The 26,008-nt window shown below is 45.6% G+C and overlaps 1 protein-coding gene across 9 annotated transcripts; it reads right to left on the minus strand.

Moving 5' to 3' along the window:
• Window positions 1-3,583: 3,583 nt before the first annotated feature.
• Window positions 3,584-24,581, minus strand: TVP23A (trans-golgi network vesicle protein 23 homolog A). 9 transcript variants are annotated; one of them, XM_056534385.1, is made up of 8 exons: window positions 24,504-24,581; window positions 19,992-20,076; window positions 16,621-16,777; window positions 15,441-15,585; window positions 14,192-14,281; window positions 13,315-13,443; window positions 6,148-6,276; window positions 3,584-4,131 (listed from the first exon to the last, which is right to left on the minus strand). In XM_056534385.1, the coding sequence occupies exons 1-8, from the start codon at window positions 24,510-24,512 to the stop codon at window positions 4,123-4,125; spliced, it is 753 nt and encodes a 250-aa protein (XP_056390360.1). In that variant the 5' UTR covers window positions 24,513-24,581; the 3' UTR covers window positions 3,584-4,122. The 9 variants fall into 9 exon arrangements, with proteins under 9 accessions (XP_056390360.1, XP_056390367.1, XP_056390366.1 ...); XM_056534392.1 differs by lacking the exon at window positions 24,504-24,581 and adding an exon at window positions 24,421-24,424; XM_056534391.1 differs by lacking the exon at window positions 24,504-24,581 and adding an exon at window positions 24,004-24,211 and having other exon boundaries at window positions 19,997-20,076.
• Window positions 24,582-26,008: the final 1,427 nt, after the last annotated feature.

Raw genomic sequence — 26,008 nt, forward strand, 5'->3', positions numbered from 1 at the left:
ACTCCTTTATTGGGGGTGTCTTGCTAATTGCCTATAATTTCCACCTGTTGTCTGTTCCATTTGCACAACAGCATGTGAAATTGATTGTCAATCAGTGTTCTTCCTGAGTGGACAGTGTGATTTCACAGCAGTGTCATTGACTTGGAATTACATTGTGTTGTTTTAGTGTTCCCTTTATTTTTTGAACAGTGTAGTAAATCCATGCACAAACTTAGATGGACTGTCTAACAGATAGACAGTGCAAAGATAGATGGGGAGATTTATCCAAAACTGTGTAGAGGAAGAGTGGTGCTGTTGCCCATAGCAACCAGTCAGAATGCTTCTTTCATTTTTTTAAAGGCCTCAGAAAATAAAAGAAATCTGATTGGTTGCTATGGGCAACTGGTGAACTTTCTTCCTGCACAGGTTTTGATAAATCTCTCCCAGAGAGTTTTAGTAAATTGCCACCAATGCCCTGATGGTATCTCTAGGATGTTCTCAGCAGAATCACAATGCCCTAATTCTGGGTCTGAAATTCTTTTTGTTAACAATGGTTTATGGTGCCGCTTCTGTCCCTGTGTGAACAGTCAGTAAGGGACGTACAGCTGCCTGGTGCCACCTTGTGTGTACTACAGCGGGTACTATTCCTACCACACTTGGTGCTGTAACCCCATCCATTTTATATTGATGGTAACTTAAGAAAATGACCGCTCTCACTGTATAGGACACTATGGATCCTAAACTCAGCCCCCTCCTTCTAAACCTTCGGCCTCATGTGCACTAGTATTAGGGGAAAAACAAGTCACAATGCAATTCCCTATTCTATGATTTGACAAGTAATCACCCTTTTGTAGTACTAGCTATAAGCCCAATATTAGGACCTCAAAAGGAGCACATCACATTTACAGAAACCTGTGCATGTAATATTTAACCTCCTTATAGTAGGGCTTCATGGGGGAATTCTAACTATAAGGTGCTTGCTTGGTAACAGGTGCGTTTAATGGCCTCTGAAGTAATGGGCATCAACGGTCATTAAAGGGTTAATACTTCAGCGCACTGTGAGCAACTACAGTAACCATGGCAACTATAATGACCACAGCTTATGTCTTAAAGGAGTACTCCGGCGTGCACTTTTTTCATTTTATCCCGCCCGGGCTGCAAAATAAAAGAAAACACACTTTCTCTTACCTGCCAACGAGCCCCCGGAGCTCCGGTACAGGTGTTTGGTCCCCGGGCTGAATTCTTCTTACTTCCTGTTAGCCTGGCACGTCACACGGAGCTTCAGCCTATCACTGGCCAAGGCGGGACATCGCTGCGGCCGGTGATAGGCTGATGCTCCGTGTGACGTGCTGGGCTAACAGGAAGTAAGAAGAATACAGCCCGGGGACCGAACACCTGTACCGGAGCTCCGGGGGCTCGTTGGCAGGTAAGAGAAAGTGTGTTTTCTTTTATTTTGCAGCCCGGAAGGAATAAAATGAAAAAAGTGCGCGCCGGAGTACTCCTTTAAAGGAAGATCCCACAAAACAAGGGCCAGTCTTAGATGCACCTTTGGACCTTGACTCCCTTACTCCACCCGACCCTTCAGTAATTTGGAGATTCTAGCAGGGCAAAGGGTTGTCTGCTTTAGACAACCACATTAACCCTGTGTTCACCTACTGGAGAAGTGGACCTGGATATATAAGAGAAAAACAACCCCCGCCTAGCCATCAATATGGAGAGGGATATCGCGGCCAGACTAATCTCACATCCAGATTAGTATATGTGTTGTCTGTTTTTGTTATGTAATTGTCTGTTTGTTATACTGTTGTCTGTTGTAATATGTTTTTGTTGTGTGAATTGTGAAAAATTAGCAAATTCTTAAAAGTTACATATCAGCATTACCCTCTAACCCCATGGGAGGGGCAACTCTCCAGTCATGGCTTCCTCAAGATTTCCTCCTCCACAGAGGAGCATTTACTCGCCGGAGTACCCGAGGGTGACTCATCGTGAGTCGGGGGTTTTGCCATTTTCAGTGTCATTTTAAATAAAATTGTGACTATTTGACACCTGATTACAATGTGTCGTGTGTTTATTTTGTATTCTGTGGTTTCATAAATTTTTCTTGGGAATTGGGGGGTCAATGAAATATTTAAAGTCATAAAAGGAAGAGATCTGCCTGCCACACGGGAGCACAACATACTTCATTGCATGATTGCCCCAGAAGGTGACCCTAACAGGCTGGAGCAGGGGACGGCACAACTCCTGCAAGTTTCCACTCATCGTTTCATTAACAGGACAGTAAAACCTGGAAAAAGATGTAAAAAAATTATAATAATCAAAAGTAGCAGTACATTAAGACATTTATCAGGAATCTTGCAGGAAAGAAATCCCTTCTTCATTCCATCATTGACTGGGGCTCGGCTGATGTCTATTTGCATGTGTGTGAGCTCACTGTCAACACCTGAAACTCAAAAGGTGCAGGTTTTAGCGCCCATTCACTTTAATACCCACATGGTCAGTGCCCGGGTGGAAGAGGCCCTTTAGAATACATAACACTTGTATGTATCTGTATGCTATATAGAATCAATGCGACTGTTGGTTTACACTCAATGCAGCATCTATTACAGCCCTACAGCTCTCTGTTGGTTTCCCAGAGCTGCCCATTTAGACAGGAGGGATTTTTCCCTGTCTAGGCAAATGTGACATACAAAGCATTCGGAAAGTCTTCAGACTCTCTAACTTTTTTATTTTATTATGTTGTGGCCTTGTGTTAATAACAAAATCAAGTTTTCCCTCATCATTTAATACCCCCATCATAATAAAGTGAAAAGTTTGTTATAAATCTTTGCTAATTTATTGTAAAGGAAAAACTAGAATAATGCATTGACATAAGTATTCAGACCCTTTCCTCAGTACCTAACTGAAGGACCTGTGGCAGAGATTACAGCCTCCAGTCTTCTCGGTTATGATGCCACAAGGATTGCACACCTGGATTTGGGGATTTTCTACTATTCTTCTCTGCAGATCCTCTCCATGAGGTTCGATGGAGACTGTTGGTGGACTCCATTTCAGGTCTTTCCAGAGATGTTCGATTGGGTTCAAGTCAGAGCTGGGCCACTCATGAACATAGGGGGACATGTACCAAAAACTGTGTAGAGGAAAAATGGAGCAGTTGCCCATAACAACCAATCAGATTGCTTTTTTTCATTTCTCAGAGGCCTTTTTGAAAATGAAAGAAGCAATCTGATTGGTTAGTATAGGCAACTGCACCATTTTTCCTTTACACAGGTTTTCATAAATCTCCCCCATAGAGTTGTCGCTAAGCCAATCCTGTGTTGTCTTGGCTGTGTGCTTAGGATCATTGGGGGAGATTTATCACTGAGTTGCTTTCATTGTTCAAGTCATTTTTCAAGTCACTTTTATCACAGTTTTTTTAGCGGACATGGGCATAATCTATTACAGACTCACTATATGTGATAAATTATGTGCAAGTCCACCTAAACTAACAACAAGTCATGAGACCTATCACAAAAGACCTAGTCTGCTGCAATTGCAAAAGTGACTTTTACTAAACTTACAGAATGTTCCGCAAATGTGATATCTGACATAACAGACGCAGGTAAAATACGGTATTGTTTGGTGTTCTTTTTATTTGGGTGGATTACATATTTAATGGTACATTTATTGGAACTTTAAAGGTAATGAATGACATCAGTATTACAAGCTTCTTACTTTCCAGGGCTCCCACTGATGTCAATAGAATGGGCTGCACACAAGTGGGTCAATAGGGACATTCGCCCCCATTGCTAATATGCAAATGAGCTCTTTCATGCAATGGAGATGGGAGCCTTTGTCCCCTCTTCTCCTCTATTCCTGACGGCTCCCGCCTCAATTGCACGAAAGTGCTCATTTGTATATTAGCAACGGGGGATCTATCTCACTAACGGCACCACCAACCGGGGTGAGTAAAACATCCTTTTCACACTATAACCCTGTGTATAGGGTTTAGTGCGGGTGAACAAGCTGTCGGATTCTCTTTAACAATGTGCAAATAAATAGGAACATAAATAAGAAGTGAACCATTATAAGGCACTAAAATTGATTTCATCTCGTGTCCCACTGATGGTAAACTAAATATTATCAGAGAATTTGTCTTCTTTTATTTCATAGAGTCTGTAAGAGAAAGAAAAAGAAGATGATCCTACTAAGGCATTACTGTACAGATCACACGTGTAGATATTGGAGAGTCTGTTTAGTTTAAAGCTTCAGACAGTTCCCCTCAAAACCGACTTATTGGTTGTCATACACCTCCCTCTTTCATCTGTTTGATTGCTGTATAACAAGGAAAAGGAGTTTCTTTTCCCTCAAAGGATCTGCACACACCTTCCACTGCATTAGTATTCCCCATGCATTTAAAGCCTAGGACACGTCTGAAAAGCATTTTTTTTTTATCATTAGTTTAAAATTTCTCCATAGGACTTTAGAAATTAAGCAGTTTTACTTCTACACCCTCTACAGTGTGCTGTGTGAGCCCTATTTTCCTTTTTGTACTTGCACACAGCCTATGTGATTCTCCTCTGCAGACTGCCTTGTATCTGCTCTCTTCTCTCTCTGCAGCCTGTGTGAGTTGTTCTCTAAGGTTTTGCTTCCTCCTGTTCATCCTTTAAAGGGGCACTCCACTGGCCAGCGTTCGGAACTAAATGTTCCGTGTGCTGTTTTCGCGCTGCGGGGGTCAGCCACGCCCCTCGTGATGTCATGCACACGCCCCCTCAATGTAAGTCAATGGGAGGGGGAGTGATGGCTGTCACGACCCCTCCCATAGACCTGCATTGAGGGGCGTGGCTATGATGTCACAAGAGGCGGAATGTGACGTCACGAGGGGGCGTGGCAACCCCCGAAGCCCGCACCAGTGCTCGGAACTAAATGTTCAGAACGCTGGGGAGTGGAGTACCCCTTTAAAGGTGTGTAACCCCCAGCTTGTTGCTAGTGAATGGATTTATCTTATTTCTCTCTGCATAGCAGATACCTGCTAGGACATTTTTCATTAAACCATTAAGAAAAGGTTTTCTTTGCATTCTACAAACAATTAAAAAAAAATCCAAAAGGCATTTGGTTGCTACTGAGATAGTAAGTGGCAGTGGAGGTGTTCTGGTATTATTACTGATGAAAAAAACAAGTAAAACAATAAGGCTGCTACAACATCAGACTTTTTCAGTAGTGGACTAACAGGGTCAATTTCTTGAAAATACTTCTGAATTTTCCATATTATTCCAGCTCATCTGCCCCTATTCCTTCCTACCTGTTCGAGAACCTACATTTACACAGTCCACTGAGATAGTGTTTAGCGGTTATGGCTTCCCACTGATCAAAGGGAAAATGTCTTTACTTATCCCTTTGCATAAGTTGAAAGATCATAAATAGGCAAGGTCATTCACACACACACACACACGAGAAAAAAAAAAAACATAGAAAGTTTGGATCGGTCAGGGACCAATCACAAGAACCAGCCAGGATAAGCACGCACTTAGGGGGAGATTTATAAAAACCTGTGCAAAGGACAAGTTTACCAGTTGCCCATAGCAACCAATCAGATCGCATCTTTCATTTTTCACAGGCCTCTTTAAAAATGAAAGAAGCAATCTGATTGGTTGCTATGGGCAACTGGTCAACTTTTCCTCTGCACAGGTTTTGGTAAATCTCCTCTTTAGTGTTCTCCCTCAGCTGTGTTTTTCTCTAACCTGAACAGACACTATGTGGCCGTCTAGGTCTTAAAAAAACAGAGCAGGAAGCTTGCGGCCATGCAGCTCTCTTCCTGTTTGTACTGTCATTGGTCCCGGTCTGAACACTCAGACCCTGACCAACAGGACAGGCCGCTAGGACACTTTAAATCTAAAGCTTCATATCCTTACTGCAGCCCATTATTTGATAGTTAAGAACTGGAGACGACAAGAACATCCTTCATTGCTAGAGCTTTATATCCTGGTGAAATCTGCAACCTAGAATATTTAACAGCCCTGCAAGGTCACTTTGGGATACCTTCTGCGACCAACAAAATTTCTGAGGTCCCTTAACTCTACACAGTGTCTCCTGCCACTTGGTTGCCCAATCATTAGAACTTGTTTGGTGTACTATTTCCCCTCCATCTCCCATCAGTAATAACAGCTGCTTGAATGGGGTTACATCACTCACCCGTTGAAAGAGTTGCTGAGATAGGAATCGTGAGGCTGTCCTCCCTGCGTTTTGCTGACCTCCTGTTTTACAATGAATATATCCATAAAGATTTGCTGACTGGAGGGAGATGCCAGCTATCACCAAGGCCTGTATGGATAAAGGAAACAATTACAAAATTAAAAATGGTAGTTATTCCAAGCTTTAAAGTTATCACCTATCCACAGGATTAGTGATAAGTAGCTGATCGGTAGTGATTTGACCACTGGAACTACCACCAACCAGGAAAGTGGAGGTCCCTTGTTTCCAGAGTAAATGGCATAGTAATGCACATGCTCGGCCACCACTTTATTCACTCTCTATGAAACTTCCAAACATAGCCAAGCAATATCCAGAAGTCCCATAGAGAATTAATGGAGCAGTAGCTGAGCATGCACATTACCGATCCCTTTATACAAGGCAAAAGGACCTCTTGTAATTGGTTGTGGCCCAGCATTTGGACCTACATTGATTCCATACTTATGACATATGCTGTGGATGAGGGATAACTCGAAATCTTGGGAAAACCTTCTGTAATAGCTGTTAACTAGATTTCCTTTTTTTTTTTTTTTTTTTTTTTACAATTTCTGGACCGTACACACATTGCCTCAATTTAGCAGCATGATGCATATGAACACCACCTACCCAAAATGACTTTTTAGGGTCAGTAGAGTAACAAATAAACATTTTAATTCAATCTGAAGATGTGAATTCTTCCTCTTTTTAAAGAAAGAGGAAGGAAAGAGAATGTCTGCATAGCACTTTTACACTGTCTGCCTCATGTGGTGATTTCTGTATCTAAAACTCACTTACTGCAGAATCAATATTACTACCCTGGAAAGGTTTGTTACCGTAACAATGCAGAAACAATTACAATCATATTTGTCCATTATAAATGCAGAAAAACACAGTTACATAGTTTGTAAGGCTGAAAAAAATACATACGTCTATCCAATTCAGCCTACTACCCTATAGTGTTGATCCAGAGGAAGGTAAAAGAAAAACACAGTGTAGAAGCCAATTTTCATAATTTTACGGATAGATAAATTTCCTTCCTGACCCCAAATCTGGCAAAGGAGTGGCAATCAGTCCTTTTTCAGTTAGGCTGCACTCGCTCCCTGCCTGTCAATCAGACAGGCGGGAGCGAGCGCATTGGCTCCCCGACCACTGGCTGGGAGGCCACTCCTCCCGCATATCGCCGCCGCTGTCCCTGCACGCCCGCTTCCGGACTCTGCAGTAACTGCAAGTGTAATGAGGGAACGGGGTATGCGAGGCGGGTTGGGGGGGGGTGAGGAGGAGGGAACGGGCTAGCGCTGTAGCGGGGGGGGGGGGGGGGGGAACGGGCTAGCGCCATAGCGCCGCTTGTAACTAACTAATAGTTTATCTACACAGGGTGCCTCCAGGTGTTTCAATACTACAACTCCCAGCATGCCCTGACAGCCAATAGATGTCAGGGCAAGCTGGGAGTTGTAGTGGTGAAACAGCTGGAGGCACCCTGTGTAGATGAACTAAGGGCGGAAGTCCCCCCCAGCAGGAATCAGTGACGTGGTGCCTGCTGGGGAAGTCTGCCTGGTAGTGAGCACACTGCCAGGCAGACAAAAGGCATTTTTAATATACCGTATATACTCGAGTATAGGCCGAGTTTTTCAGCACGATTTTTCGTGCTGAAAACACCCCCCTCGGCTTATACTCGAGTGAACTCCCCCACCCGCAGTGGTCTTCAACCTGCGGACCTCCAGAGGTTTCAAAACTACAACTCCCAGCAAGCCCGGGCAGCCATCGGCCGTCCGGGCTTGCTGGGAGTTGTAGTTTTGAAACCTCCGGAGGTCCGCAGGTTGAAGACCACTGCGGCCTTCAACATCATCCAGCCCCCTCTCACCCCCTTTAGTTCTGAGTATACTCACCTCCGCTCGGCGCTGGTCCGGTCCTGCAGGGCTGTCCGGTGGGGAGGTGGTCCGGTGGCATAGTGGTTCCGGGCTGCTATCTTCACCGGGGAGGCCTCTTCTAAGCGCTTCGGGCCCGGCCTCAGAATAGTCACGTTGCCGTGACAACGACGCATAGGTGCGTTCATTGCCAACGTACTCCTGCGTCATTGTCAAGGCAACGCCTCTATTCCGGGCCGGAAGCGCGGAGAAGAGGCGCCCCCGGTGAAGATAGCAGCCCGGACCACCTCCCCACCGGACCACCTCCTCACCGGACAGCCCTGCAGGACCGGACCAGCGCCGAGCGGAGGTGAGTACTCAGAACTAAAGGGGGGTGAGAGGGGGCTGGATGATGTTGAAGGCCGCAGTGGTCTTCAACCTGCGGACCTCCGGAGGTTTCAAAACTACAACTCCCAGCAAGCCCGGACAGCCGATGGCTGCCCGGGCTTGCTGGGAGTTGTAGTTTTGAAACCTCTGGAGGTCCGCAGGTTGAAGACCACTGAGGGCGAATGATGAGAAGAGGATGATGAAGGGGGGGTGTGGGGATGATGAAGGGGGGTGGGGATGATGAAGGGGGGATGTGTGGGATGATAAGGGGATGATGAAGGGGGGATGTGCGGGATGATAAGGGGATGATGAAGGGGGGATGTGCGGGATGATAAGGGGATGATGAAGGGGGGATGTGTGGGATGATGACAAGGGGATGATGAAGGGGGGATGTGTGGGATGATAAGGGGATGATGAAGGGGGGATGTGTGGGATAAGAGGATGATGAAGGGGGGATGTGTGGGATGATGACAAGGGGATGATGATGAGGATGTTAATGACGGGTCTGGATGATGACAGGGGGGGATGAGGTATTTCCCACCCTAGGCTTATACTCGAGTCAATAACTTTTCCTGGGATTTTGGGTTGAAATTAGGGGTCTCGGCTTATACTCGGGTCGGCTTATACTCGAGTATATACGGTAGTAAAAATAAAAATTAAAAGCAGGGAGGGGGTTAGGGATAGATTGGCAATAGGCAGGGACAGAAAAAAAAATAGCATGGTGGGAGCTACCCTTTAAGGGGTTAAATCAACTGGTGCCAGAACAGATTTGTAAATTACTTCTATTTAAAAATCTTAACCCTTCCACTGTTAAGAACAGAAGCAAATCCCCATAGCAATCCTATCCTGCTCTGGGCACTGTGGTCGGACAAAAAATTTTTTTTTAAAGATAAGAACTTCCTCTGTATTATACGGCAGCTGATAAGTACTGGAAGGATTAAGATTTAAAAAAATAAGTAATTTACAAATCTGTTTAACTTTCTGGCACCAGTTGATTTAAAAAAAAAAATTATAGTTTTTCATAGGAGTACCCCTTTAAAGGGCCAAACACTACGCATCTTCTTGATCAACACTTACTGATCAACACTTACCATTTTCTGGTCCAGCTTTGACACATGGAAATCCCTGAGTGAAGGCCACTGTTAAAGTGTACCTGTCATTATCAAAAGCTTTTAATATAACGGCGCACAGACTTTGATGAATGACCACAGATCCTTAGAGCTGATTAAATATTGCAGAATAGAACCAGCCGTGCGACAATTATATTAAATGCTGCACAAACCTTAATACAATTGTCGCATAGAGTTATATAGGGCAGGGTTGATCTACCCTGTGATCACTTCTAAATCTGAGACTTTCCACAAAAAGTTGCACATGATAAGTTAGTGACCACTGCACAAAGTGATCTTAAAAAGATCACTTCATAGTCAGGAAATTTAAAAGGTCTAAATTAAATGTTGCAGAAAAAGTCACACGGGGCCAGCCTGTGACTTTCCCTGTGGCAAATTTTGACCAAAAGCAGTCAAAACAGATTGATTAATTCCCCTCTATATGTATATTTGTAATATTCTTTGGTTATAAAATACGCAATAGCTGCAGGGACAAAAATATGCATGTGTCTCTGTGAGGAGACCAAATACAGGAAGTGAGGGTGGACAAGCAGGGCTATGTACACTGAGGACAAGCGAGGCTCCGTGCACTGAGGACAAGAGGGGCTCCGTGCACTGAGGACAAGCGGGGCTCCGTGCACTGAGGACAAGCGGGGCTCCGTACACTGAGGATAAGCAGGGCTCCGTGCACTGAGGACAAGAGGGGCTCCGTGCACTGAGGACAAGCGGGGCTCCGTGCACTGAGGACAAGCGGGGCTCCGTGCACTGAGGACAAGCGGGGCTCCGTGCACTGAGGACAAGCGGGGCTCCGTGCACTGAGGACAAGCGGGGCTCCGTGCACTGAGGACAAGCGGGGCTCCGTGCACTGAGGACAAGCGGGGCTCCGTGCACTGAGGACAAGCGGGGCTCCGTGCACTGAGGACAAGCGGGGCTCCGTGCACTGAGGACAAGCGGGGCTCCGTACACTGAGGACAAGCGGGGCTCCGTACACTGAGGACAAGCGGGGCTCTGTACACTGAGGACAAGCGGGGCTCTGTACACTGAGGACAAGCGGGGCTCTGTACACTGAGGACAAGCGGGGCTCTGTGCACTGAGGACATGCAGGGCTCTGTGCACTGAGGACAAGAAGTGCTCTGTACAATGAGGACAAGCGGGGCTCTGTACACTGAGGACAAGCGGGGCTCCGTGCACTGAGGACAAGCGGGGCTCCGTGCACTGAGGACAAGAGGGGCTCCGTACACTGAGGACAAGCGGGGCTCCGTACACTGAGGACAAGCGGGGCTCTGTACACTGAGGACAAGCGGGGCTCTGTACACTGAGGACAAGCGGGGCTCTGTACACTGAGGACAAGCGGGGCTCTGTACACTGAGGACAAGCGGGGCTCTGTACACTGAGGACATGCAGGGCTCTGTGCACTGAGGACATGCAGGGCTCTGTGCACTGAGGCTCTGCGACACTATTCTGACTCACACAGCAGTATGACTGACAAGCCAGGAGCCTGCACAGAGCCCTTCCTGTCCTGTTATCTCTTCCCGTATTTGGTCTCCTCACAGTAAAAACACAGGCAATAGCTGCAGAGACAGCATTTTTTCACCCAAAAATATAAACATTTTTTAACCAATGTATATTACAAATATACATTTAATGGTATTATCTACATTATATTAAAAGTTTTTTTTAACGACCGATACACTTTAAAATCAGTAAATGTATGGATGAGGGGGCATTTCCTGTATATTAAATGGGACTAATAAGCGGAGAGGAATGAAGACTTGAGGAACTCGGAACAACAGTGGCAGGGGATCAGACAGGTGAGTTATGCTTTTTAAATTTATTTTATGTTTTTTAAACCTATTCTGATCTTTCTAAGAATATAAATACAATTTGGGCAATCCCTTCAAACAGGAAGTTTTACCTATTTTATGCAGTTGTCTGCAGCATAGTTTCTACATTGCTTTGGCAGCTTCTCTATGGTGATAATTGACTATGCAGTATCATCAGTGATCATTCAGCTGCTGAGCAGGGTTGTTTTGGCATTGTGTGTACAGATGTATGAAACTCCCTTTAGAAATATGGGAAGTAACTGTGCGACCACCATTTGGTTACACGTGACTTAATATACAGAAGTCATCACAAAAGGGTTTATGAGGTGCCAAAATAAACAGCTTCTCTGTGCTAGACAAGGAGTCTTTGACAGGTCAAAAAATCATTGGTGGAATGATGGAAGCATAGGGTACAGAATCGTACATGCAGCCATGCCCGCACAACTGTAATAAGTCTTGTAATAAGGTCTGAAAAGGAGCATCTGTCTTCGAGATCGGCACTTGTTTACTGTGCACATCGGGCCAACTACCGTATATACTCGAGTATAAGCCGACCCGAGTATAAGCCGAGACCCCTAATTTCAACCCAAAATCCCAGGAAAAGTTATTGACTCGAGTATAAGCCTAGGGTGGGAAATACATCATCCCCCCCTGTCATCATCCAGACCCCCGTCATTAACATCCTCATCATCATCACCGCCTGTCATCATCCAGACCCTCATCATCATCACCTGTCATTATCCCCTTGTCATCATCCCACACATCCCCCCTTCATCATCCCCTTGTCATCATCCCCACCCCCCCTTCATCATCCCCTTGTCATCATCCCCACCCCCCTTCATCATTATCCCACACACCCCCCTTCATCATCCCCCACCCCCTTCATCATTCCCTTGTCATCATCCCCACCCCCTTCATCATCCCCTTGTAATCATACCACCCCCCCCCCCCTTCATCATCCCCTTGTCATCATCCCACACACCCCCCTTCATCATCCCACACCCCCCCTTCATCATCCTCTTGTCATCATCCGCCCGCAGTGGTCTTCAACCTGCGGACCTCCAGAGGTTTCAAAACTACAACTCCCAGCAAGGCTTGCTGGGAGTTGTAGTTATGAAACCTCCGGAGGTCCGCAGGTTGAAGACCACTGCGGCCTTCGACATCATCCAGCCCCCTCTCGCCCCCCTTTAGTTCTGTACAGTACTCGCCTCCGCTCGGCGCTGGTCCGGTCCTGCAGGACTGTCCGGTGAGGAGGTGGTCCGGTGGGATAGTGGTTCCGGGCTGCTATCTTCACTGGGAGCGCCTCTTCTCCGCGCTTCGGGCCCAGAATAGAGGCGTTGCCTGGACGATGACGCAGAAGTACGTTGGCAATGAACGTACCTCTGCGTCGTTGTCAAGGCAACGTGACTATTCTGGGGCCGGGCCCGAAGCGCTTAGAAGAGGCCTCCCCGGTGAAGATAGCAGCCCGTAACCATTATCCCACCGGACCACCTCCTCTCCGGACAGTTCTGCGGCACCGGACCAGCGCCGAGCGGAGGCGAGTACTGTACAGAACTAAAGGGGGTGAGAGGGGGCTGGATGATGTCGAAGGCCGCAGTGGTCTTCAACCTGCGGACCTCCGGAGGTTTCAAAACTACAACTCCCAGCAAGCCCGGACAGCCGATGGCTGCCCGGGCTTGCTGGGAGTTGTAGTTTTGAAACCTCTGGAGGTCCGCAGGTTGAAGACCACTGCGGGTGGAGAGTTCACTCGAGTATAAGCCGGGGGGGGGGGGCTGGGGGGGGGGGGGGTGAAAAACTCGGCTTATACTCGAGTATATACGGTAATAGATGCTGTGCACTGAGATGGGGTCTTTGGCCAGACGTATCAGTAGAATACACTTGCTGAACCCTAGGCCTGGATGACAAACATTTTTTTGCAGCACAATCCTTTGTATTGCAGCTGTAGTTTAACACCCTTGTGGAACATACCAGCCATTTTAACTTTAAAGAAAATAATGTACTGAAGAAAAACACTGTCCAGATCATGGGGCAAATGATCAAACCCAGCCAGAAGATTCGAGCTTCAACTTCTGTTGATATTGAATTATTGCTTGGAACCTGAAAAAAAAGCAGATGAAAATGTATTAGATTCTGCACTCCCCAAAGCCATGAGCCTTTACGATTCTGAATAATAATACTCTTAATGATACTCAGTAATCTACTAATTACCTAAGCGGTTGCCTTAAGTCCATTTTGGCAGGTGGTGGCTATTTTGTCGCTTCAAATGGATTAACCACATAAATAAGAGGCCACAGTAACATTCACCCCCTCCACTCCAACCAGGACTCCTGCTGGCCTGGTAGAAGTCCAAGATCAGGAAATGCTGAGAAGGGGGTGGGGTGCACAGCCTTAGCCAATCATAGCTCACCTCACACACTGAACTGCTCTGGGCTGTGAGGGAGGAAGTTCTCCCCTGTATGGCTTCAGATGATGTCACAGCCTGGGGAGGAGTCTGTGAATCTGACTAAGACTGAGCAGAAAATACAGAGCAATATCAAGGTAGAAAACTAAAAAAAAAAAATATATATCCAAATATAGGCAGGCGGTGGTTTATCCTTATTGGGGTAGTGAACTGGGAGGATTAAAAAATGTAAAAAGATCATGAGAGCTACTCTTTAAGTGAAATAAGCTGTTGGTCCTCAACATGTACATCGGAAAGAGCTAGGACCATCCTTTTGTCCTGTGTGACACATATCTCCTGAGGTACAGTCACTATGCATTGCTACACAAGTTCACTTCTTAACCCCACCATCAAGACAAGCAACCTTGTGCAGTGTGTAATTGTATCCATATACAGAAAAAATACCTTTTTAGCTTCAAAAATCCAATGACTTCTTCCATCTTCATCAATTTGGTTCCACCAGCGTAATCCAACCAATAGTCGACCAGTAACATTCTGTGGGCAAGAGCCAAGGAACTGGTTAAGATCATCTTTTAGAAGACAGACATCAAACACATATATCAAATTATTATTTTTTACAATCACAAACCCTTTAGTAATGGTAGTAATAGTATGAAGACTCTCTGTGTAACCTATCCCTTCAGCATTTAAAGAGGTACTCTGATTTTGAAAAACTCCATAGCGGATAAGTGTCTGATCACAGGGGTCTAACCACTGGGGACGCAGCATCGACGTGCCTGAACACTCCTTCCTGTTGCAGGGCGCCCGCTGAAGTGGCGGGCTGCTGGTCTGCCCGGCCAGACAAACCAACTGCTGCAATGAGGATGGTAGTGTCGGAAACAATCTGAAGCTGCCGTGCACAGGGAGAGAAAAAAAACCTAGGCACCAAAATGAAATTCAGAGTCGCTATGGTTGACCTTGGATTTGTCTGCAATATCCTGCCATATCCTATAGATAGGGGTTTACAACTTGAGATGGGAATACACCTTTAGGGCTCATTCACATGGCAGATTTTATTGCGAACTCGTTTAAATGGGGGCAGGCTCTCAACAGCAGATTTTTAGCAGAGGAAATTCCTCTGCCGAAAATCTGCCATGGAGAGCCTGTCCCCATTTAAACACAAGTTTGCAATAAAATCTGCCATGTGAACGAGCCCTAAACGGTATGAAAAAAGCAGCTGCTTTTGGATTCGTCCCTCAACCGTTCCTGGTGTCATTTCAGTTTTCACGCCCCTCCCATAGACTTGCATTGAGGGGGTGGGGCATGATGTCATGAGGGGGCAGGGCTATGACATCAGAAGCTCCCGGCGCCAGTGTTCGGAATAGTTTGTTCCAAACGCTGAGCAGCGGAGTACCCCTTTAAGTCCAAGGTCAATGCATCTGTCTACCAGGAGATTTTGGAGCACTTAATGCTTCCTTTCCTTTTGAGTTGCAATACTGAAATAAATTAACTTTGCACGATAGTCTAAGGTTTCGAGTTTCACCTGTTAAACCACTAGGACACAGGGGTATACATGGTACAGTATCACACTGAAGCAGCTTCTATATATCAATTATTAAACCATCCATCTTGTTAATAGAGGAACTCCATTATTAGTACAGTGACAGGAAGGTTACAGGAATAAACACAATTGTTAAAAATGACAGAACCTTACCTTCACAGACCAAAAGTCAAAGGAAAGAAGAAGCAGGATAGTGACAAAACACGTGACAAAGCTTTTGCTGAACCAGTCACAGAACAAATAAGCAACAATAGCACCAATTCGAAAAAATAGGTGAAAAAACGTAGCCAGGGGATGCCTATGGAAACAACCCAGAACACTTAGAGGCTGGAACAAATGATACAATATATACATAACATCGTCAGACATGGTGTAGAACACATTGTATAACAATACATCTGAGAACACATTTATATCAGGCCTTGACCTTCATTGAGGGTCACAGCCCAAAGATCAGCAATTGATGGCCTATCCAATGGAAAGCATCAATTAAAAAGTTCTGGAAAACCCCTTTAAAGGGGGTATTTTCAGTAGTGCTGGGCAATATACCGGTTCATACCGAATACCGTTTTTTTTTTTTTGCTGTACGATATTCATTTTTCCCATACCGCAATACTGGTCTGGCCCCTCCCCCCCTTCAAATTAATTAATTATCAGCCGCTGCACTGTCCCCCACATCGGGCAACTAATCATATGTGATCCACGCTGGAAATTATTAATAAAGGACATTACAGTGCCCGGGCTGAAAAAATAAACAAAATAAACTTTGACTCACCTTCCTACGTTCCCTCGTTGCTCCGGTATCGGCCTCACACTGCTTCCTGGGGACGGGAACGGCACAGAGCCGTCAGCGTATCACCGGCCGCAGCGATGTCCCGCCGCGGCCAGTGATAGGCTGTGCGCACTGTCATGTAAGGAGCCGGCCGGGGCAAGACGTCGCTGCGGCCGGTGATAGGCTGAGCTTCATCCCCACTTAGGAAGGTGAGTCAAAGTTTATTTTGTTTATTTTTTCAGCCCAGGCACAGTACACATGTCCTTTATTAATAATTTCCAGGGCCGCGGCACGCAACAAATTCGCCGGTTGGTCACATATGATTAGATCCCCGATGTGGGGGACAGCACAGCGGCTGATAATTCATTGGGGGGGGGGGGTAGAGAAGTAGAGCAGTACCCGCGGGTCATTTATGATTAGTTCCCCAGCACATGGGGGGGGGGGGGGGGTCAGAATACCGTTAAATACTGTGGAACCACCATAACTTCCAAAAATACAGCAATATGCATTTTTGGTCATACCGCCCAGCTCTAACTTTCAGTATCCCACGCTGGTCATCACCTGATGCAATTTCCTAGTAGTCTTGGCAGGACCTGTCTGCTCATAAGTGATTGGAACAGGACACCGCTGGGGCAAATAGCTAAGAGGGCAGTTCCTGCTGAGAAGACTTGTCTCAAAAGTAGCAACAGGCAGTGACCAGGAGGTGCTGAAACAGGAGCTGCGGGGGACAAGGTCTAGGTGAGTATTATTTATTTTACTGTGCTTCCAGACAATTCTAAACATTTTTAAGATAACCATTTAACCCATTTTATACAGTATACATGTCACAGGGACGGAGATTCTACAAATCGCATCAAACTAATGGCAGACATTGTAGTTCACAGCTTAGGTGTCCCTTGCTATGTCTTCTCTGAGCATTGGTATCCCAATTGTCAGGATCTCTGGTTTATACTCACTAAGTCTCTTAAATCCTTGTTTGCAGGCTGATTTAGGTCAATGACATACTGTCTGATACATGACCACTGCATTCAGTCCCCAGCCTCAGAGGTAACAGGCTGTATCTACTGACATTACCACTTACCATAGTGGTCAGTTTGTCATTTGGGACCTGCATGAATTAGGCTTCATTCACACTATGTTTCGTTCATAAGGGGCCTGGAGCTGACAAAGTCAGATAGTGACTCCTTTTTGCCCTGTATTCGGTTTCCTGGACGGACTGAAAACCATGGTATGCTGCGGATTTCCGTCAGGCCAGAAAACCGAATACAGGGTAAAAATGAGATGACCGGAGTCACTATCTGACTTCGGTCGTCTCATTCAAATGAATGAGATCAGGGCTGAGGCTAGTTTTCCCATCCCCCAGCCAAATCCAATCCCCTGACATGTCCATATACAGAGAAGAAAACCCCCGTAAGGTTAATATTAGCTGTACCTTTAGGCCAGGTTTACACCTGTCCTAAAGGTTTTGAAATGAGTGCTGAAAACTGATGAAATATGCACCCCGGGCCAGGGCTCCAAACATCAAACTGCCTCTCAGCCAATCACTGGCCGAGGTGGGACATTGCTGTGGCTGGCGATTAGATGAGCTGCAGTCTGGCAAAGCACCCCCTGGCAACCAGGAAGAGGACCACAGAAGAGTTTAGAATAAGGATACCTGAGGCACCTGTGGAGCAGCGGGGAATAAGTCCAGATTTTTTTTTCTTCAAAATGCCAGCATTCTGAGAAGGATGTTAAAAAAAATTCAAACAAAAAAAAGTTCAATACCAGGGTACCCCTTTAACCCCTTAAGGACTCAGCCCATTTTGGCCTTAAGGACTCAGACAATTTAATTTTTACGTTTAAATTTTTTCCTCCTCGCCTTCTAAAAATCATAACTCTTTTATATTTTCATCCACAGACTAGTATAAGGGCTTGTTTTTTGCGCGACCAGTTGTCCTTTGTAATGACATAACTCATTATATCATAAAATGTATGGCGCAACCAAAAAACACTATTTTTGTGGGGAAATTAAAACGAAAAATGCAATTTTGCTAATTTTGGAAGGTTTTGTTTTCACGCCGTACAATTTATGGTAAAAATGACGTGTCTTCTTTATTCTGAGGGTCAATACGATTAAAATGATACCCATTATTACGTACTTTTATATTATTGTTGCGCTTAAAAAAAAATCACAAAATTTTTAACCAAATTAGTACGTTTATAATCCCTTTATTTTGATGACCCCTAACTTTTTTATTTTTCCGTATAAGCGGCGGTAAGGGGGCTCATTTTTTGCGCCATGATCTGTACTTTTTTTTGATACCACATTTGCATATAAAAAACTTTTAATACATTTTTTATAATTTTTTTTTAAATAAAATGTATTAAAAAAGTAGGAATTTTGGACTTTTTATTTTTTTTTTAGTTCACGCCGTTAACCGTACGGGATCATTAACATTTTATTTTAATAGTTCGGACATTTACGCACGCGGTGATACCAAATATGTCTATAAAAATTTTTTTTACGCTTTTTGGGGGTAAAATAGGAAAAAACGGACGTTTCACTTTTTTATTGGGGGAGGGGATTTTTCACTTTTTTTTTACTTTTACATTTTTTTTTACACTTGAATAGTCCCCATAGGGGACTATTCATAGCAATACCATGATTGCTAATACTGATCTGTTCTATGTATAGGACATAGAACAGATCAGTGTTTTGGTGATCTTCTGCTCTGGTCTGCTCGATCTCAGACCAGAGCAGGAGACGCCGGGAGACGCACGGAGGAAGGAGAGGGGACCTCCATGCGGCGTTATGAATGATCGGATCCCCGCAGCAGCGCTGCGGGCGATCCGATCATTCATTCAAATCGCGCACTGCCGCAGATGCCGGGATCTGTATTGATCCCGACACCTGAGGAGTTAATGGCAGACGCCCGCGAGATCGCGAGCGTCGGCCATTGCCGGCGGGTCCCTGGCTGCGATCAGCAGCCGGGATCAGCCGCGCATGACACGGGCATCGCTCCGATGCCCTCGGTTATGCTTAGGACGTAAATGTACGTCCTGGTGCGTTAAGTACCACCGCACCAGGACGTACATTTACGTCCTGCGTCCTTAAGGGGTTAATGAACACAGGATACAAAAGTATTGCTGTTTTTTAGCAAAATAAGGCTACAACAAATGGCCATCTTTTTGCGGGAAAAAGACAGGACCCCAAAAAAAACCTGTGGAGATATAGCGTTAGTCTGCAATACAAACTTTGCACAGTAGCTGAACTGCACAGCCGAAAGATGAACACAGCCTTAGGGTACGTTCACACGGGCAGATTACCTACGGAATTTCCTCCGCCTATTTGCTGCCGAAAATGCGCTGCAGATTTTGCTACCCTTGACTTCAATGGTTCTGAAGGAAAATCTGCAAACCATCCTCTATTATGTATTTTCTGCAGACCCATTGAACTCAATGGTGGCAAAATCCACTACGGATTTTCCACACCAAATACGCTGTGGAAAATCCGCAGTGGATTTTGCTACCATTGACTTTAATGGGTCCAAAGGAAAACCTGCAAATCTGCCTCTATTGAGGATTCTCTGCTGACCCATAGAAGTCAATGGTAGCAAAATATGCTGTGCATTTTCCGCAGCAAATACCCTGCAGAAATTCCACAGGTAAATCCGCCCGTGTTAACGTACCCTTAGGGTAGATGTGTGTATTTTGGTGCACATTTTCCTACCCACTGAAGTCAATCTGCAGCAAAATACGCAGCAAAATATGCAGATGAGACCATACTCTAATGAGGGTGAAAACGCGTGAGCTGTCAGCCCCATGTAGCCGAAATGTGTCAGCCAACCCCTGTGGCGTTTGGTTGTCATAATTTGGCCACATGTGGCCTACAACTTGTATGTTTTCCCCCTAAATCCTGAGCTTACCCATATCTGTCAGAGTGAAGTTCTTACCACACCTGATTTTCGCTTTCCTTAGTGCAAATTCTTCTTCATTTCCAATATCCAGTGACACATCCTCAGTATCATCTACAGGGACCTGGAAAATAACAATGTTCAATCGTACAATAGAAATGGATACTGCAATAGTATAGTTTTACTGCAATCGTTTTGATAGCTTTACTAGCTTTTGCCCACAGCTTCACTCGTGTTAAATTTGGGGTAACCTAGATCTACTTTTTACGATCCTATAGTAATGAGGCCGCTCTGGGTAAAGTCTACGGGCATCCAAACAACCCAAATTCTTTCAACTTTGATCGCCGCGTCTAAAGAGTTAATGCCGGACATCTGCTGGAACGGCGATGTCCGGCATTCGCAATGGGTCCTGACTACTGATAGCAGCCGGGACCGTGCGGGTATGATGTGAGCTCAGCTCCTGAGCTCGCTTCATAACTCTCCCGTGCCGCAGCGCCGAGTATACCCGGCATTCTGCGGCAAGGGGCTAAGTCATACAAACTTTGAACCCCCGTTTCACCCCTTCAGGGGTGGAATTTTAGAAAATGTTAAAACACGTGTTTCTTTATCTCTAATTGTTAGCCTAAAAACAAAGTTTCATGCTTCTAGCTTCAAAAATGACGGACTTCCATACATCTCTCTCTCTCTCTCTATATATCTATATATATTTATATATATATAATCTGAAAACCATTTTATATAATACTTCTACACAGCAGTATATAGTATATGCCGTGCTTTCTATGGGAGAGGACAGTCATATGTATCATTTAGCTGCACACTGCTGTATAAGATACATACATTATTTCTGTATTTAGGAACCATGGGGACATTTAACATTGGCTTTACCCCCACTTTAATGTTTTAAGTGTCCCAACAAATTTTGCGCAAGTGCATTTTTTGGTAGAACATCTTATAAAGTTGTCTACTCTTTGGTGCACTATACACCACTTTTTGCAGTCGAGTTGTAAAATAAATTTAGAAGTGTTTTTTTTTGTGTGTGCAAATCTGCTTTTTTTTGCGCACATGTACGACAGCTAACAGGATATGTACATATGTATCAGATGCCAGAGCAAAAAGCTTAAAGGGGTGCTCTGCCCCTAGACATCTTATCTCCTATCCAAATGATAGGGGATAAGATGTCTGATCGCGGGAGTCTCGCTGCTGGGGACCCCCACGATCTCCCTGCTGCACCCGGCGTTTGTTTAGAGCATCGGATGCAGCGCCAGAGGCTCGTGACGCCACGGCCGTGCCCGTGATGTCAAGGCCACGCACCCTCAATGCAAGTCTCCCAGACTTGCATTGAGGGGGCGTGACCGTGACATCATGAGTGGGGCGTGACTGTGATGTCACGAGCCTCCACCCCACATCGCCAGTCATCCGGCACAGAGCGAAGTTCGTTCTGTGCACCGGATGTCTGGGGTACCCCAGCCAAGACCATGGGGGTCCCCAGCGGGGGTAACCCCACGATCAGACATCTTATCCCCTATCCTTCGGATAGGAGATAGGAATTCTAGGGGCGGAGTACTCCTTTAAACCTAGCTCTGCAGCACACTGGTTTCTATAATTGCGCAGAACTTATCAAGTCTGTGCACCATTTTGGTAAATTTTGAGAAACTGTGTAAAAAAATACACCAAGAAAACAGGGGTAAAATCTCTACTACCTCATATCAACATTGATAAATGTCCCCGCATATCATACAGATCCTATATATAGAAAGAAAGGGCCTGAATACAAAAGCATCATGCTCACAGCCATAACAGATTGTACATCCATGATGAGAATCTCCCGTTCACATCCCATAGGTGATCCATTGGATTGAGATCTGGTGACTGCGGAGGCCATTGGAATCCAGTGACCTCATTGTCATGAGATGTGGAGGGTACAAATTTTGTGTAGTCCTGGTCGGGGGATCCTGCGGGCGGGCTACAGCCCGCCCGCAGGATCCCCCAGACAGGACTACACAAAATTATATTTGTGGTCCTGAGGAAGGCGCGAGTGTGCGCCGAAATACGTTGTCCTGTTTTATCTTTTGACTAGGGATCGACCGATTATCGGTATGGCCGACATTATCGGCCGATAATCACGATTTTGGGCATTATCGGTATCGGCAATTACCTTGCCGATAATGCAGCGCCCCCCCCCCCCCGACCCGCCGCACCACGACCGCCCCCCGGCCCACTGCACCGCGTCGCACCCCCCACCGTCGCCCCCCCCGCCCCCCTCCCCCACCCTCCGAGTCAATAAAAAAAATTAAACTTAACCGTAATGGGGGTGGTCCGGGCCATCCATCGTTCCTGTAGTGTCCGGGGGCATTCCGGGTGAAACGGTCCAGGCTGTCCTTCTCCGGCGGTCATCTTCTCCACTCCGGGCAGGCTCCGGTCTAGTAGCTGCATAGACGCCGCTACGCCGTGACATCAGGTGCGTCGCTGCGTACAGGCGTAACTGCGCAGCGGCGTCTATGCAGCGTACTAGGCCGGAGCCTGCCCGGAGTGGAGAAGATGACCGCCGGAGGACAGCCCGGACCGGTTCACCCTTCACCCGGAACGCCCCCGGACACTACAGGAAGGAAGGATGGCCAGGACCACCCTGACAGGTAGGGGGAGAGAAGCGGGTGGTGGTGGCGGCGGCCTATGGCACCGCAAAAGCCACTGCAGTGCATTGATTTAAAGCGCCCGCTTTAAATCAATGATCTGCAGCGGTGTCGCGGGGGGATAAATAGCCGATCACTTATACCGGAATATCGGTATAAGTTATCGGCTATCGGCCCTAACCTCCACCGATTATCGGTATCGGCCCTAAAAAAACCATATCGGTCGATCCCTACTTTTGACTTCTTTTACAAATAAAAGTTAGTCCTGCGTAAGTGCTGGCTCAATCTCTGTTTCATTCTGACTCTCGTCGAGATACAGTAGAGCTCTCAAAAAAAAACCCTGATCTTTTCATACCCTCCACGTCACCTTGTTATCCGTCTCCCTCGGGAACACGGAAAATAGGGGTGAGAGCAGCAGACTGTGACAACCCCATCGTTACATACCCTCAACCACACAAGAGAGGCCCCACTGACCTCTTCATACATCCACTCAAGGTAAGTACGTCACCATGGGTGTTTGGTGGTGGGTATTTGCACCATTTTTTTCTTCCATCCTAGAAATACTACACTAGGGAGCGCCCCGTTGTTTCCTTCATATCTCATTGTCATGTATGAGATGCTGAAAGCTTTGTGACATGGTGCATTATCCAGCTGGAAGTAGCCATCAGAAGATGGGTCCATTGTGGTCATAAATGATGGACATGTCAGCAACTCTACTAGGATCTCGTGTTTAAACGATTGGTACTAAGGGGCCCAAAGCATGCCAATAAAATGTCCCCCATACAAGAACACCTAAACAACCAGCCTACGCCGGTGATACAAGGCAGGGATGGATCCATGCTTTCATGTTGATCCTGCCATCTGGATGTCACATCTGGAATGAAGACTCATCAGAGCAGGCAACTCTTTTCCAGTCTTCCATTGTCCAGTTTTGGTGCCTGTGTGAATTGTAACCTCAGTTTCCTCTTCCCAGCTGACAGGGGTGGCCCCAATGTGGTCTTCTGCTGCTGTAGCCCCCCCTGCAGTTCAAAGTGTTGTGTGCTTAGAGATGGTATTCTGCATGACTAGGTTGTAGCCAGGGGTTATTTGAGTTACTTTTTCTGTCATCTCGAACCAGTCTGCCAATTATCCTCTGACATCAACAACTTTTGCTCACTGGATATTTTCTTTTCGGACCATTCTCTGTCAACCCTAGAGATGGTTGTCCATGAAAATCCCAGAAGAAAAGCAGTTTCTAAAATACTTCAACAACCATGTCATATTCAAACTCCCCTAAATCCTCTTTCTTCCCCATTCTGAGCTCCGTTTAAACTTAGGTAAGTTGTCTTGACCACGTATACATGCCTGGATGCATTGAGTTGCTGCCATGTGATTGGCTGGTTAATTTTTTGTGTTATGAAGCAATTAAATAGGTGTACCTAATAAAGTGGGCAGTAAGTGAAGAATACAATAGGAAAGAAAAATCATCCCCTGTTTTATAGCAGTGGTCTCCAATAGGTGGACCTCCAGAGGTGGTGCAAAACTACAACTCCCAGAGCATGCCCAGCCAACGACTGTCCGAGCATGCTGGGAGTTGTAGTTCTGCAACACCAGCTCCACAGAGTGGAGACCGCTGCTCTATTGAATACTATACTGTGGCTATCTCTTGAATACAATGCCAGAAAGAGGCGCCATACGGACCACATGGCAAAGATACCGCATGGAAGATACCATTGCTAGGAAGAGGGGGTGCAGCTGGCATTATCCCGTGATCACCTCATGCTATAGAGGCCCTGTGACCCCTCCCTTGCACAGTGATGTAACATCCTGCGTTATTAGGTTCCCTGGTTCCTCACTATGTCTCCCCATTAGGCCTCTGCGCCCTTTTCCGGCTGTGCCCATACACAGATCCGGGTGAGGCCGCCGAGCTCCAGGTTACCTGCTTCATCCTTTCCGCAGTAATGCATTCACACGTCCTCTCCTCTGTTACTATGTGAGTGTGGGAGGATCTGTTGCTAGGGAGTATCTGTCCTCTGATTGGAGAACGTGCTATGATTATTCTTATGTGATTGGTCGGTTCTCCGTGGTTGCTGATGCTAGCGACGGCCATGTTAGTAGAGGGCAAAGCTTACATAGGGAAGGAGAAGCTGCTTCATATCTATCTATCTATCTATCTATCTGCTTCATATCTATCTCATATCTATCTATCTCATATCTATCTATCTCATATCTATCTCCTATTTATCTCATATCTATCTATATCATATCTATCTCATATCTTTCTATCTCATATCTATCTATCTCATATCTATCTATATCATATCTATCTATCTCATATCTATCTCATATCTATCTATATCATATCTATCTATCTCATATCTATCTATCTATCTATCTATCTATCTATCTATCTATCTCATATCTATCCATATCATATCTATCTATCTAATATCTATCTATCTCATATCTATATCATATCTATCTCATATCTATCTATCTCATATCTATCTCATATCTATCTATCTCATATCTATCTCATATCTATCTATCTCATCTATCTATGTATCTCATATCTATCTATCTATCTATCTATCTCATATCTATCTATCTCATCTATCTATGTATCTCATATCTATCTATCTCATATCTATCTCATATCTATCTATCTATCTCATATCTATCTCATATCTATCTCATATCTATCTCATATCTATCTATATCATATCTATCTATCTCATATCTATCTATCTCATCTATCTATGTATCTCATATCTATCTATCTCATATCTATCTATCTCATATCTATCTATGTATCTCATATCTATCTCTATCATATCTATCTATCTCATATCTATCTATCTATCTCATATCTATCTCTCTATCTCATATCTATCTCTATCATATCTATCTCATATCTATCTATCTAACAAAAAGCAAAGGAAGAGCAGAACAACTACAGGGGGCATCAGAGGGGGGGAATATAATGACACGGGGCATCAGAGGGGGGGAATATAATGATGCAGGGAGCATCAGAGGGGAGGGGGGGAATATAATGACGCAGAGGGCATCAGAGGGGAGGGGGGAATATAATGACACGGGGCATCAGAGGGGGGGAATATAATGATGCAGGGGGCATCGGAGGGGAGGGGGGGAATATAATGACGCAGAGGGCATCAGAGTGGGGGGGAATATAATGATGCAGGGGGCATCAGAGGGGAGGGGGGAATATCATGACGCAGGGGGCATTGGAGGGGAGGGGGAATATAATGACGCAGGGGGCATTGGAGGGGAGGGGGGAATATAATGACGCAGGGGGCATCAGAGGGGTGGGGGAATATAATGACATAGGGAGCATCAGAGGGGTGGATATAATGGTGCAGGTGGGGAATATAATGGCACAGGGGCATCGGAGAGGTGGATTAAAATGGCACAGAGGTCATTAGG

This window comes from Hyla sarda, chromosome 8, assembly GCF_029499605.1.
Source record: "Hyla sarda isolate aHylSar1 chromosome 8, aHylSar1.hap1, whole genome shotgun sequence".
Classification (NCBI taxonomy): domain Eukaryota; kingdom Metazoa; phylum Chordata; class Amphibia; order Anura; family Hylidae; genus Hyla; species Hyla sarda.